The sequence below is a fragment of the Symsagittifera roscoffensis genome, chromosome 7 (genome assembly GCF_963678635.1).
Source record: "Symsagittifera roscoffensis chromosome 7, txSymRosc1.1, whole genome shotgun sequence".
NCBI classification, from domain to species: Eukaryota; Metazoa; Xenacoelomorpha; order Acoela; family Convolutidae; genus Symsagittifera; species Symsagittifera roscoffensis.
Genome location: NC_087068.1, coordinates 31,311,926 through 31,327,598, shown reverse-complemented (window position 1 = coordinate 31,327,598; position 15,673 = coordinate 31,311,926). Strand labels below are relative to the sequence as shown.

Here is a 15,673-nt window from a genome sequence, read left to right as displayed (position 1 = left end):
GAAAAATTTGCTTGTGTTGCATATATATTTTTGTATCGCAAGTAGTGCGAGGCTCGGCTTCGCCTGCGTATCAAGCTAATACAAAATTTCTTCTAAATCGAATCAGTTTTTTTCAGATAGTGTCTGATTGAGTGTTGTTCTTCTGTTTGACCTGATTGTATCCATCAGAATGGTGACCATAATAGACACGTTGCACTCGGACATGATCCATGACGCGCAGTTTGACTTCCCTGGTCGCAGAGTGGCCACCTGTTCCTCAGACAGGACAGTGCGCATATACCAAGTGGAGTCATCTGGTACTGGTCATTCGAACTCAACGTCCTCATCTTCAGACTACAAACAGCAGCATAGACTCATCGCCATATTGGATGGGTTAGTGCTATTTTTGTCCTTTTTTTCTCCGATTTTCTTAGAAACATTTCAATAATTTACGTTAACTTTGTATCTAATTGTTGAAAAATTCTTAATCGATATAATTAACGTTAAATTGCGTAAATCTCTATAATTCTTTTTCAGCTATGTGAAACAGTAGTTTAAGAGCAGTTTTTCTTTCGGAATTAATTTTTTGTTATTAATTAGCATTGGAAATGGGCCTTTGTTCTTATTTGTTTTAATGAACCAAATCTTTTAGTAGTGCTTGCATTATATTTAATTTTTTTTTTCAATATTAACGATAAAACATTGAAGTTTTAAACGAAGGCTGATGATAGGTGACTTCGTTAGATGTGTGTGTGTGTGTGTAATTGTAGCAAGTTATTTTCAGCCATGATGGTCCTGTGTGGCAAGTCTGCTGGGCCCACCCCAAGTTCGGATCCCTCTTAGCCTCCTGTTCATACGACCGAAAGGTCATCCTGTGGAAGGAAAGCCCCGTAGTAACATCAGGAGGAACCCTGTCCTCCAATCCCTCCAATAGTGCGACTAACTCCACCTGGACTAAATTCCACGAGTACGACCAGCATAAGTCGTCAGTTAATTCCATCATCTGGGCCCCTCACGAGCTGGGTCTGGTGTTAGCTGCTTGCTCATCGGATGGATCTGCGTCGGTTATCGATTACACAGGTAATGTTTAATCGGTGGTTTCAGTAAAACTAAGTTTCAGTATTTTACCAATGAACGGTGATCAAGTAGAAATAGAATTGACCAGTAGAACTTCTAGTTTTGTTCGATTCTTTAACACCCCGATCGGGATTGATCAATTTGTACATGCGGATCTATGTAACTATTCCCACCTGTCCTCTAACACTAAAGAGGAAGATTTGTTATTAGGTTGAAAATTCGTATATGTTTAAGTGCTGGGTAAGTCGTTTTAAGGTTGGATATTTGGTTACTAGGGGGCGAGGGAGGGGGGGGGATATTTAAGTAGATCTGGGTAATCCATTTTGCGAATCCTGAAAAATCATGATGATAAACTTTGTTAAATTGAGGTCAAGTTGTGTTGTATACTGAGTTCTCACATCTGATTGGGATTTTTTAACCTGTTAAATGACCCGTTGAACCAGTCAGTCAAATTTGACCAATGTGGCAAGTGTTCGAACTGACAGAATAGCGTGCGGATCTAGTCATAGCACTTGTAGTCCCAGCATTTGGAGGCATTCATAACAAGCAGCATGCCATCACTATAGCATCGCAGCATCCCGCGTTAATTGTCGCTCATTACATCCCAGCATGTTAATCATATTGATGTCAGTGCTTCGAGTAGACAAACTTGCTTAATATTTTTTGAAGATAATATGAGCCCATTATGTCCTAAATTAGAAATATTTTCATGATATGGTCATCCATAGAATCAGATGATATTGAATAGCCAAAGTTGTCTCAATTTAATTCCCTGTCATGATTTTTATACAACTGATTGTGATTCAAGACGTGCTTAAGATTTATATGCAACTTTTTTGGTTATTTTTCCTAGTTGAGGAGAGTTTTTGTCTCCTGCAGGCAGTGGGCAGAGACCATTGCAGAAGATGTTGGAAGAGACAGCAACTATTCTCAGTCCAAAGGAAGTACCATTAAAAATGCATGTAGTTGTTAAGCAGGGAAACGGCAATGGTTCTCCCTTCTTCCTAAATAGCTGAACATTACTGTTCTTGTATTTTTATTTGTTCATCCTGTGAGCAGGTGTGAGTAGCAGTGGGACTGGTGAGGGGGGTCAGCAGCAGCCGGAAGTGAAGAGGATAGCCAACTGTCATCAGGGGGGATGCAATGCCATCAGCTGGGGACCATCTGTCCCTCCCTCCGCTCTCCTGTCCAACGATGCATCCTTCGAGGTTAGTCAGAGAAAGACTGTGGAAGAGAGAGTACTGATATTGAAAACGATTCTCCCCTCTTTGCAAAAGGGGGAGGAAATTTCATTACAAGGTACAATATTCGTATATGCTTAACTGTTCAATTTTTTTATAATGAGGGGGCAAATTCGTTACAAGATACCTCAGGGAAGGTAATAGTTAACAAGATCTGAGAGTACATATAAGTGAAAATATCAAGCAAGGTCAAACTTTGACGTGAGTTCTTAACAGCCGCCATTATGCATTTCAAAGTTAGAGTACAACGATGAAGGAAACTGAGACACCTGTGAACGGACCTGTAGGTCCAATGGTGCTCTCCTAGGCAGTAAAATTTTTGGCGTGATTTATTAATACTCTTAATGGAATTGCCTGAAAAAATTTATTAATTGTTGTGATAAACTGATTAAATAGTTCCAGATTACATGATCGATTCGAGGAGTGGCAATTGACACTCCCTTCATCTAATCAATCGCTGTCGAATTATTATTATTATTAAGACAACAAGACTTCTCGCTCGTATATAAGGAAAACTCCTTGCATGTTCCGACTGCGCCTTAATCCATAAAGAATAATTTTTGGGAACAATTAAGTTATCAAGTGTGAAATGAGTCGTAGGAAATTAATACGACCGATTAGCTAGCCTCAAATCAATCTGGAAGGATTTTGTTGCGCGGGATAATTTCTCACGCATAAATAGTTTGAGTTACGCTTTCAGCATTATAAATGAAATCTTCAATGCGCGCATAAATTAGTCCAGGGCATAGCCCAATGGGCAATTTTCAAACTCCCAGAACTTTGCTAAAATGGTCGGAGGTAAAATATCTTTTTTACATATGGGTTCAGGGACACGATATCTTTAATGGGGTATAAATTTTTTTGTTGAAATCTATTATTTCGATCGCTGAAAATTGACTGACTAAATACATATTCCGTTTTGTTCGAAAGTTGGAACAAAAAAAACAGGCACTCAATCACTCTTCCAAAAGCAATATCGACTGATATCCCCTCCAACATAAGCAACAGATTTATTTTTTAGGCCGCCATGTCAACTCACTTGAAGATATTCACACAACTTGCTTATCTGGATAATCAATAAAATTTTGGGGCTGTTGTCGAGATTCTTGGGTTCCGTCATCGCTGTCAATGTGTGCTGGTTCTATCTTTAGTTTTCAGGCACTTTTCCTTGATCGACGGAATGGTCTCCATAGTAGCTACATGTATCTCGACTCGGCGTAGCTACAATAACAAATGCATGCAATTATTTGTTCATGCAGATCTTGTCAGGGGGTCCAATGTAAATACACTCCAAAACAATCGGAATATAGATATTGTATAATATATGCATTTCATTTCTTATACGCTTTTCGGGATGGCGGAGAGTTTCGTGTTGAAATTTAAGGATAGCGTTTATTAGGTGTTCAAAGGAGCTTTGTCGAATGGAATTTTGCAAAAGGTTTGTTCGCGCTAAGTTTCTTGAATTAAATAAAATATTGTTCTAATTCTACGATGCAATCGTGGACGTTGTTGATGTGTTAACACTCTAGACCCACTGCCAGATATCGTGTACTTCCATCGTCTTTTTCTATGGAAATCCGGGCAGGGGGTCTAATTGAGACAATATCTCTTTTTCCCAACCTTACTTTCGAGTGGGGTCATATCAACTGAATCATAGATTTTGAGTCTTGTTGCAGACATTTTCTGTAAGTTGAATAAAGTTCGCGATATGTAGCCGGATCGTAAGATCGCTCACCATTTTACAGAAAATGTGAAGATAACTTGGCTTAAAATCGCCCTGTTGCAGATCAATCAGTATTCGGCATATTGGCTTTGCTGCTTCAATTTGCAATTTAATTTTAGATGATCGTTCACTTAATTAGTTTAAGAGGAAAATTATTCGTAAGGGCCAGAACCTCAAAGCTAATGCGATGGATTTTCCAAATTGCATGGATAGCCTCTCAGTTCCAAAAACCTCCATGTATTGTGTGTGCATGCGTGTGTGTAGAGCTACCAGAAGACGTTTGTGACTGGTGGGTGTGATAACTTGGTGAAGATCTGGAGCTACAACGAGGACAGCAGTTGCTCGTGGGTGTTGGAGGAGACGCTGCATGGCCACAGGGACTGGGTGAGGGATGTGGCATGGGCACCCTCAGTCGGACTGCCTCTCTCCACCATAGCCTCCTGCTCACAGGTTGGCTTGTTATCAAAAGCGGATTTGGGGGGGGGGGGGGACAACCCCTCCCCTCAGGGCCTCGACCCCCTGCCGACTGACCCTAAAATGTTTCTTTTTTTTCCTCAAATTATCATTGTAGCTACTGACTTGATATTAATGTTTTTGTAATCAAATAACTCTATTTTAAACATAAATACTGAAAAAATAAGTCTATTATTTTCATCCCTACACTCAATTTTTTGTATAAAGAAAAGTTTTGCAGTGAAAAGTTAAAGTCTTAGCTATCGTTTTTTCCCAATTAATTAGTTTCTTAAATGTTTTCTAATTTTTGGTCAATTTCAAGCTTTTTTTCTTTTGAACGTGTTTCTGATGAAAGAAGTATGTGTATTTTCTTCTTAAAGTAGTATAATAATTTTTGTATAATAAATTTAGATAAATTTAACGTGATGAACTTAAGTAATTCATAGATTTTTTTGCCTTCTAACTTTGGAAAAAGCATTCAGTTTTTTAAAGAAACATGTTTTCTATTTTTTTTTGTTAGTTTTGCTTCAAATTGCCTATTTTACATGAGTTCCAAAAACTGGCATCTATTGCTATGTAGGTTTCAATGAAGGTTTCAATTCCGTTTTTTAGAAAGTTTTCCACTCGAAATAATTATATAGGTGCTGATGATTTTTTTTTTTGGTTTTTTTTTTCTGTAAAATACTTGAAATTTGTTCAGGCTCAAATTTTTTCGCTGTTCGCTATTTTTTTTTATAAGTTCAGTTTATTTCCTTTGTTAAACGTAAGGCAAACTACACCATCGAAGAGCAAAAGTGTAAAGGTTGAGAAAAACCCGATCGACTTCTAATTTTGATAATGGAATTTAATTATCAGGTTTTCCAGTGGAATAAAAAACTACCTATTGATCCAGTTTTCTCAAATTTTATCAAAAAAGTCCGTCATAAATTATTCTATTTCTTACTGTCAATTATCTTAATTCTTCTTGTCATTAGTCATTATTATTTTTTCTGTTTTCCTGTGTTCGCTTACTCTTTTTCAACTGTCTGATTACTATTTTTATGTTTCGAATTACGGAGAATTGTTTTTAATGTGTTTATAAATTAAGTGTGCTTCATTGTTTTGATTTCAAATTTTTTTTGGCTTTTTTGTGTCCTGAAGCTCTGATTTGACTCTGTGCTTAAACATGCGAGGCGTAGTGTGATAGTACACAGTTACTTTTGTTTTCAAACTAAGTCCTAAATAGTAGTGCTCTAATTTTGATGGCAATTTGAGCTCATGCATGTTGTCAAATCTTTAGCACATGGTGTGAAGTTAGATAACTAATAATTTAACACAGCTGATTCTTTTTAAATTCAACAAATTAACCGAAAAGCTATTTGCTTCATAGAACAGTATAATAATAGAAATTCCGTTTCAGAATTTGTCTTGATTAATGTGTTTGGCGACATGGTACAAATGTGATAGATTGGTCCTTTTAAAAATTTAGTGTAGCAGAGGGGTAACATGTCACACTTATTAGAATCAAATACAACTATTAAGTTAATAGACACCGATTGATCGTTTCAAGACCTCTTCTCAAACTTAGTACAAGTGAGGCAAGTTATTTAAATTGTTGAAGCAATCAATGAAGCAATAAAATGAAAATTGTTGAGGCACTGTTTTTACTTTATTGATCCGGTTAGTTTCTTGGTAGTTTTCTGAAATGCATGATTTATACTCAATTTGGAAATAAACGTTCCAAGTTATTGCATGCAAAGTTAGTGTGGTGGCTTTAGTTTTTGTTCCGGCCATCTGAAAATGGGTAGGAACTTTGTATTCGAGTATGCTAGTTTTTTCTTTATGTTTTCCACGCAAAATCTGGTACCACAAACAACTGGGAGTGGGTCGAGTCATATATTATATTAAAGCCCTTTCAGTCATTTGTACTTGCGAATTTTCCCAATTGCATGATTTATCTGCATGGTTCCTATACGCATATCTGTACTCGCGAATTTTCGTAAATGCATGTCTAATACTCATTTAAATACTTGTTTAAAAATGGTGAGGAACTTTGTATTCGAGTGAGTTTTGTTAGTTTTTTTTCTTTGTTTCCCACGAAAAATCTGGTACCACAAATAACTGTGGGAGTGGGTTGAGTGGTATGTCATATTAAAGCTCTTTCAGTCGTTGGTACTCGAGAATTTTCCTAAATGCATGATTCATCTGCATGGTTCCTATACGCTTATCTGTACTCGCGAATTTTCGTAAATCCATGTCTAATACTCAATTTGGAAAAAAGCGGTCCAAGTTTTTGCATGCAAAGTTTGTGTGGTTGCCTTAGTTTTTGTTCCGATTGTTTAAAAATGGTGAGGAACTTTGTATTCGAGTGAGTTTTGTTAATTTTTTTTTGTTTTCCACGAAAAATCTGGTACCACAAATAACTGTGGGAGTGGGTAGAGTGGTATGTCATATTAAAGCTCTTTCAGTCGTTTGTACTCGAGAATTTTTCTAAATGCATTACTATATGCATGATGCTTACATGCATATCTGTACTCGCGAATTTTCTGAAGTGCATGATTTATACTCAATTTGGAAATAAAAGTTCCAAGTTATTGCATGCAAAGTTTGTGTGGTTGCCTTAGTTTTTGTTCCGATTATTTAAAAATGGCGAGGAACTTTGTATTAGAGTTGTGTTATTTTTTTTCTTTTTGTTTTCCGCGCAAAATTTGCTACCACAAATGATTGTGGGAGCGGGTCGAGTGATATCATAATTCAGTCGTGATTCGAACGACATTAAAAATTTTTCGAAAAGTTGTCCCAGTATCGATAAAAACAGGTCTAAAGTTGTTGGCTTTTAGTCTAAATTCGAGCTATTAATGCGAGAGAGCAGGCTTACAATAGCTTATTTTTGCTTGACTCAGTCCATGGGAACTTTTTTCACTCAGTTAAACAAGTTTTTGGAGTTTTTTAACGCCATTTGGGAATTAAAAACTTTAAATTTTGTTAAATATTTTCGTAGTTTTTTTTTCTACAAAACTGTTGTCCAAATTGCCTATCTTACTATGATTGTCGAATTTTGTCAAGTTTCGGTTTTTCGATCTGATCATTTTATGGCATCACGGAGAAAAAACGGCACTAAGTTGAAAAAAAAATTTTTTTTTTATGTATTTTTAGACTATGGTCTGAACATTCTGTGATACCTGCACAGTAATCGGCTATTGTTGTTTACAAGAGTGTTTTTGTGCATGTAAAGCTCTTTGTACCACTTGCTTGCTTGTGTTTGCCAAGCTGCAGCTTCGCCTGTAAAGAAAATGTTTCCGGTGTCTTTAAAAACCGATATGATTCACAGTTATAGGCTTTTGAAAATCGATTGAATTAATGTTGGACTTTTGAAAAAAGAACGGAATAATTGTGCTCGGAGTGTTTTTTTTACTCCTGACGAATATCGGCTTTTCAGCTAGCCATTTTTCACGATTTTTTTTCTATATCAGAAAAGATATTGTTTTCCTGAGCTCAAATTTAAAAAGATATCTCAATTGTGATCTTTTTTGTTTGAAGGTTGCTAATTTGGCCAATAAAGATAAAATTGTTGCGTTTCTAATGCGCAAGCGAGATTGAATCCCCTGGTAGAAATTTGATTGTTTTTGATAGTTTTTGAAAATATCATTTACTTTCGGTTAGTTTCCTGGGAGCTCTCTCACGCTTGAATTTTTTAATGCATGATTTATTCAAAATTCAGTTTTGTAATTTCCAATTTATTGCATGCAAAGTTCGTGTGGTGGCCTTAGTATATTATGTTTCCATTTATTACACCCAGATTTTGTGTTTTGTGCATTTCAAGTTCCTCTTTGCCACTTGCTTGCTTGTTTTTGCGAAGTTGTAGCTTCAACTTTGAGTAAGAAACTCCGCATAGATGTTTCCCGGTGTCTTTAAAAACCGATATGATTATACAGTTTTAGGTTTCAAACAATCGATTGACTAGTGTTCTTCCGACTTTTGTAGAAAGTGAGAATTTTTTGCTCGGAGTTTTTTTTGCTTCAGACAAATTTCGATTTTCTAGCTAGCCATTTTTTATATTTTCCGAAAAGTATAGTTGCCCTGAGATCAAATTTAAAAAGATATATCAGCTTTGATAATTTATTGTAAAATTATGGGGTTTTGAAGATTGCCAATTTAACCAATACGGGACAATTTACTCGCGATTAGTTGCGCGTTACTAACGAGCAAGCGCGATTTAATCCCCTTTAAGAGCTCGTTGAAAATTGAAGAGATGGTTTTTTTCGCTTTAGAAAACTTCATCAATTTTTGACCCAAAAAGTTTAAAAAGAAACGAAAATGACGGCAAAAACGGTTGTTTTGAGAACATTTTTCATCAAGCGGCTTAGCTTTGTTTTTCATGAATTACTGAAACCATAACAAATTTCGTCTGCGTAGCAAATTTGCACTAGGGAATCACTCTCTTAGTTTTTAAAAGGATCAGTTTGAGTAAGTCAAAGCGATGGTTAAAGATATGAAATTCGAACTCTTTCTCAGTCAACGTTTATGGTGCAACCGGCTGTTTTTACTCCATAAAAACAGCTGGTTTTTACTCGCTGTTTTTTATGATTGGCTGATGATTATTGAATTTATTATGAGGTTTTAATGTTTAGCAACATTCGTTTTTCGTGTCATCTGAAGCACGCATACATCTTTTTATGGAAACTTTCGTTTCAGGATGGTATAGTGAAGATATGGAGGAAGGAGGTTAGTTCAAGTGGAGTGGGTGTGTACTACCAGTCGAATGAGCTCTACCAGTTCCCAGATGTCGTCTGGCATGTCAGCTGGTCCTTCACTGGAAACATACTCGCAGTGTCTGGTGGCGACAACGAGGTTATTAATAAAGTTATTTCTAACGGTTTTCAAAACGGTTCTTTTCATGTTTGTATTTCGTCTGCCAACTGTTATTCACAAATAGTTTTTATCTATTGTTCTGATTCCAAAATGGACGATCGGAAGTTAGAGTAGATGAGAAAAACTTGAGGAGAAAATATAACCCACCTCAATTTCCCAAATTTTATCAGGTGACTCTGTGGAAAGAAACAGAAGACAACAAGTGGGAAAAGATATCCGAAGTGAATAAAACCGACAAGTAGAGAAAAAATGAGCATCAGGTCAGCAGATGGAATGAATCACCGTGTATGTGCTCCGAGGTCAGAGTTTCAGGCAGGGGGATGGGAAGAAAACGGAATGAGTGTGATCAAAAACTTGAATTGTACCTTGGTAATTTGGACTGATAGTTTGAGCGTTATTTATCAATGAGTTTAATTCTTGATTCTTTTCGCGTTTATATTTCTTCGGCTTTGCTTCAACAGCTGGCTTTTTGCAAGAAAAAACAAGTTGAAGAAAAAAAACTCAAATCGTTTTGTGAGTCTGCTCTCGAAACCAATTATTTCCAATGATTATTTAGGTCCAATGGTGCCAAATGTAAAAAAAAGAATTTTTGAGAGAGAAAACTTCGCCAAGAATCAATTTAAACAAATTAATTGGCAATGATTGTAAGGCTCCCTTTTGTCAAAGAAAAAAAGAATATGCGCTGACCAGCCATTTACAAAGTCATTGCCAATGTTTATGAAAGTCAAAGTTGTAAAAAAAAAATCTCTTCGGGGTTGCCGAACTAACTTTAAAAAACTCATTTTACGGGCGCATAATATAAGAAACAAGTATATTGGTCAGGAAATTAATTTAATTTGATATAAAGAATTTTGCTACAAAAAATAGAAATTTAACTAATCTAAATGTACAATTTAATTTTCTTTACGGCAAACTGTCAGTTTAAGCTGTTTGTGCTAGTCAAAATCCCAGAATTATCTCTGCACTTGCACCCGGCGCCCCAATCAAATCGGCATTTTCATGTGAGGAACAGCGATTTATCATTTTAAGCTGATCTGCTGGGTAGTTCCAGTTTTCACACGATGGATCTCAAATGGCCGATGAGGCAGCTTATAGGCGTTATATGAACCACGCATCTGATTCCCTTTAATCAAGGCACGCGTAATCTGAATTCCATTGAACAAAGCAAACTGGATCGGATTTACGTTGATATTCACCGACGTGAAATGATGTCGTCAGTGATTTCAACAATAGGTCACTTTGCTATGAACTTCTGCCGAACTTGAACAGGAGTTTGATCTGTCTGATTGGAATGGGCTGTTATAACTTCATAGGATTCGGTACTTGACAGTGAAGTGCTTTTCGTCAAAGGCACCGAAGTCACTTTTCAATTGGATTCTCAGTACTCCGTCAACCAAACTGAAGCAGCTCTCATTTTCAATGTTGACTCTGTTAAGGTATATGGAAGTTCCTGAAGCTTTAATGCTCATCTTGCTCAAATCTGATTGGTCAATGCTGGGTGGCTCGACCAGCAGGCAAACCTTAGTTTCAGCTTGCGAAAATTCGATGGTCTGGTCAGTTGAGTCGGATTTAGGTGCAATGATGAGGTCGAGGTGTCCAGAAGCGAACATCCATTCCAGTTTGCCCGAAATTGGGCAAGAAAGTCTGGCAACAGCTACAGATCCTTCAGAAGTTGTGTCAGAGCTGAAAGAGAAAATAGATTTAGAGAAATAGTCTATTCAAATGTGGAATTTCATCTTTTTTTCTGTTAAGAGATTTTTGCATTGTTGTATTAGTCATTCAATAGCTTACATCCTTCAGTTAATCAAAAAATCTCTCAAGCAAAATTTTATATTGACTTTTTGGGCTGAAATTGAAAATACGAAAAATTACTTACATATGCATGAAGGTGCAAGGATCTACTGCGTTTTTTGTCCAAACGGTCCAGGTTGAAGTCAATAGAATGGCGAGGATAGCAAATTGGTTAGAGACATTCATTCTTATTTTTAGTTTTGGTGCAATTCAATAAACCAAATAGGATCAGTTTTGAAACAGCAGCGGTTAACTTGAAATGAAGGCAAATTTGTGATCAACTTGTGCTAAATAGCTTCGATCTGACCGATTGGTTAATTTACTTGAATTAAGCTTCTTAAATACCAATAAATAATATGAGCTTTCGTTCTCTGAAGAATGGCAGAAAATTTGGCAGTGATAAATTTGGGCGACTGAATTTCAGGGTTAACAGTGCAATACTGATGGTAAGTGTGGCAACTTGCGAACCAGTTGGAAATGGTGGGTGGGAATGTTAGAATTGCGTCAAAGTACTAGCGTGAGAGAGTTGATTCGGGTGGGAAACCTCTCGTGACAAGAGAACTGAATACGAGAGGCGACAAGTTAAACCGGACGCAATTCGAGTGAACTTAATTGTTCACTTGACTTACCAAGTAACAATCGTGCGAAAAATTCATTGGCAGTTCTCGTTAAAAAAACAAGGCCACTAATTAACATTTTAATTTTAAAAAAATTCTACTTTGAGATACAAGAATTTCCCATAAACTGATATGCTATATTAGTTTTGAATGGATTACATTTTTCTGACCTTTTCAATATTATTATTTGCTCGAATACACAATAAAAATAAAAGTTTCACATAAACACTTGGTGAAAAACTATTAATGTTACGTAATTGGTTTACGAGATAAAGAATGTGAAAGTTGAAAATATTTAGCCTAAAGCGGCTTAGCTAATTATTTTAATAAAAAATCAATTAGTCTTTAATAATGAATTTTTCCTCAGATGAAGCGTCAAAAAGGAATACTGGACAATCATACATTTTCTAATAAAGAGCCTGTAAGTTTTTAAGTCCAAAACTTCAAAACTCAGCAGCAACCTTTTAAACTGTAATTCAATAGTAAGCTTTAATGAACTTTTTTATGTGCAGAAGATATGAAACGCTTCTAAAAAGTAAGTTATTTTTCAAGAGCAGTTGGCATGTTGATATCAAGCTATAAATTTACAGACTTGACATTTTAATCGAGACTTTTCATAGCTTTTGTTGATTTTTAGGGACTACCTGAAACTCTGAAAACCCATGGCTGTTCTCATAAAATCGCATCATTTTCTTAAAATTTATTGGACTAGTCTGTTAGATGAGAACTTTGCTTCCTGCTCAATTGCACCAGGAATATAAAATTATGAACACAATATGTAACGACGTTTTTTCACGTATCTTTTCAGAAGTCACTTTTTCAGCTTGACTTTAACGGTACTTCTGACATTGACATTTATGAAACCAAGCTATAGGAACAGTTTTTTGTTCATATACTAAAAAAATAGCATAATGAAACTAAGTTTCGTCATTTTATCTTTTATGCAACTATTGCGTAATGCTGTTGCCCCTCATAGCCTAATGTTGAAATATGTTCGGGAAACTATGAATAAGATGAGATGGGAGGCGAACGTGTCTGAGATCAGGTGGGGATACGACTCACTGGACGGCGAAGTCGATCAGTTTCTGTTCGCGTGGTGCAATCTCAGAGGCAAAACTCCTACAGTCCCCGATGGCATGATGATCGATACAGTCGGGGACACTGACTTAACAGCTGAACAAGTCGCAGAGAAAGTCTTCAGCAAACATATGCAAAATGCATGTGATTACTACAAGTATGAAGGTCACGGGGCTACCTACGATGCGTGTAATTTAGGAGCAGACTTTGAAGCCGCTGCGAACTTTCGGAGATTTATGTTGCAGGAAAAAATACAAGTCGCTGCTTGTAATATTTACCTTTGCGGGCCGCAGAACTATTTTGCATGTAAGTTCCACCCTTTTGACCAGAACCCAAAACTGCCTCTGATAACAGATACCCAATTCTTTTATGCATGTGCGCACAATAGAGACTGCTGGGGCAGTTGTGACCCCAAAATGGACTATGCATGCAATGGTGCAGACATAGTAAACGGTACACTAAAGTACACGTACCAAACAGAAGAAGCAAGCAACCGACATGACAGTAGCGCACCTTCGGTTATAAAACAAAGAAGCTATTTTTGCCATTCTGTGACGATAACTGTGATAGTTTCATGTTTGTTCTACGGTGAATAAAAACTCGTTAAATGAGTTTTTTGAAATAATTACCTTGCTGAAGCCTATTTTGTTTGAAAAACAACATTGGGGTCTTTTTACTTAATATTTTCACTTTTGTGATTTTGTAATGTTCAATAAATAAAAGCGCAGAACAAAACACTGATCCCACTGATTGTTTTGGTTAGTAAAAATGAGATCACTATATTCTTTAGCCGACTTCTAACAAAGCCTAATTAAGAGCTGATTTGAAGTGGTTCTTTTTCTCCTGGAGCTATATTTTTTTCTTGGTTTGGGTACATCTCTGCTCAGGGGCGGATCTAGGATTTTGGAAAATTGAACTTTTTTTTGTTTTTAGATTGACCAAATTGATTTTCCGAGCTCTCCCAAAACACTACAAAGAGCCTGTTCTCGCCAAAATTTCTGGGCAGCAGGCAAAGTTTTGAAAAAACAGGCCGAAAATTTTTAGGATCCGTCACCAAAAAATGAATATCTCAAAATAGTACAAAGGGGCTCCTTTGGGTCTGCAGGGGGTCAAGTCCCTGAAGGGGGAGGAGTCCATACCCCTCTCCTAAATCCACCCCTGTCTCTGCAGCTTATTTAAAACCTGAATGGCGGACCAAACAATCTACTATATTGGCTGGCTTGGCTTTTTTGTAAGTCAAATGAAAATTGCGAAGAAAACATTTTGATTGGCTAATTCTAGCGAATCAGACTGAAACAAAGAGTTTCTGTTCAAGATGTTAGATGAGATTGGTAATTGGGTGACATAATTAATAAAATAGACCCAGCAATGCCGCAGCAAAGTTTTGTACTGCTTGACCTTTGTTACTACTCGACCATTTTTTTTACTATGGACGTAAATTATTTGATGATTACGTGCGCGCTCTAATTGTCGCGTTCGGATGAAACATTTACAACACACAAGAGTATTTCTCGGAAGAAATATTCATTAAGTATAGAACAAGCCTTTCAACAAAAATAATTTGCCCGGAAGAAAAAAAACTTAGCAGCCCAAATTTCACTACGCCAGCAGCAAATTTAAACAAAATTCGAACTTTACCAGGGTCGTTGAGCCAAAAAATTTGCCTGGTTTTTGAAACTTGATTCGATTCAGTTCAATTTCTGTTTCGACTCAGTTTAACTTTTTGTTCTGACTAAGTTTGAAATTACCTTTCGACTCAGTTTGACGTTATTTTTCGACTCATACGAATGTAACGGAACATTTGTGCTCGGGGTGGGATTTTTTCTTCAGATAGATTTCGACTTTTTAACTAGCCATTTTCGACGGAATTTTTTATATCATTCAAAAGACAGCCTAAATTTGAAAAGATTTTTCACCTGTAATAATTTTTGTAAAACGCTGGGGGTTTGACGATTGCCATTTTGGCCAATTTGGGGCAATTAACGCACAATAAGTTTTGAGCTATTAAGGCTTAAGCGGAGTTTAATCTCTCATAGAAATCCTTCCAAATTGGTTGAAGGATGCTTATTTGATCTACATGATTTGTTACTGGGAGCAAAATCTATTACTTTGAGTTTTATATGGCGTTGGGGCAATGATTTTCACAAAAATTTTTAAATAAAAATAATTCATTTTGTTTTTATTGCTTCTTCATGTTATTACTGCTCCATAGACAATAAAAGGCAGTCGGGAAATTCAGTTCTTCGCCCTGATATGCGAGCGGTCTTGTTTCTAGTTCACGTTTGCCTCAGTTCAACTACGTTTTATGATCACGTTTGTCTTTAATTTTATCAATTAATTTTGCATTGCAACAATCTCATTCCAAACAGAAACAAGCATAGTTGTTTACTGTGCAAGTAGCATAGAATGCTCCGACCAGTCTTATAAAAAACACAACAAATTTATTATTCCAGGTAATGTAGTTTTTTCGGCTTGGTGGGATAAAGAAATCTAAGCGAAAAAGTAGAACTTAGGCGTTTTTGTCAGTCATTGAAAAACATGCAAACTGGAAAACAATTTTGAAGAAAAATAACAAGAAAAACAACAAAAAAAGTTAAAAAAAAAAACTTTTTTAAAACAATTTTATAAATTACTTTCCCCAAATTTTGGAAATTTTTAATTACTAAGATGAAGCTACGAACTTCAAAAACTAACTCGATTTTAGTGAAACAAAATTTTCAAGGCTTGAATAAATCATTAATAAGCTAATGTAAGCCTGCTCACTCGCTCGAAATAAAACGAAAAATCACGTTGTTCGAATCACGACTGAAAGGGCTTTAACCTGATTTATCACTCAACCCAGTCCGATTATGATTCTTGGTAGC

General features: G+C 36.3%; 2 protein-coding genes and 1 non-coding gene across 3 annotated transcripts in view; all 3 read left to right on the top strand.

Moving 5' to 3' along the window:
- The window catches only part of LOC134851140 (protein SEC13 homolog), a 120,888-nt gene extending 111,128 nt beyond the window's left edge, over positions 1-9,760 (top strand). Inside the window, exons 2-7 of the mRNA XM_063867093.1 lie at positions 119-372; positions 764-1,059; positions 2,116-2,264; positions 4,285-4,470; positions 9,148-9,303; positions 9,495-9,760. Of these exons, the coding sequence (XP_063723163.1) occupies positions 170-372; positions 764-1,059; positions 2,116-2,264; positions 4,285-4,470; positions 9,148-9,303; positions 9,495-9,566 (1,062 nt within the window). The 5' untranslated portion in view covers positions 119-169 and the 3' untranslated portion in view covers positions 9,567-9,760. The remainder of the gene's footprint in view (positions 1-118; positions 373-763; positions 1,060-2,115; positions 2,265-4,284; positions 4,471-9,147; positions 9,304-9,494) is intronic.
- LOC134851141 (uncharacterized) overlaps positions 1-15,673 on the top strand; it is a 192,121-nt gene that overhangs the window by 111,141 nt on the left and 65,307 nt on the right. The gene's annotated exons all lie outside the window — the stretch shown is intronic.
- On the top strand, positions 3,818-3,935 carry LOC134852210 (U5 spliceosomal RNA). Its single transcript, XR_010164290.1, has one exon. It is a non-coding gene; the product is annotated as a U5 spliceosomal RNA (small nuclear RNA).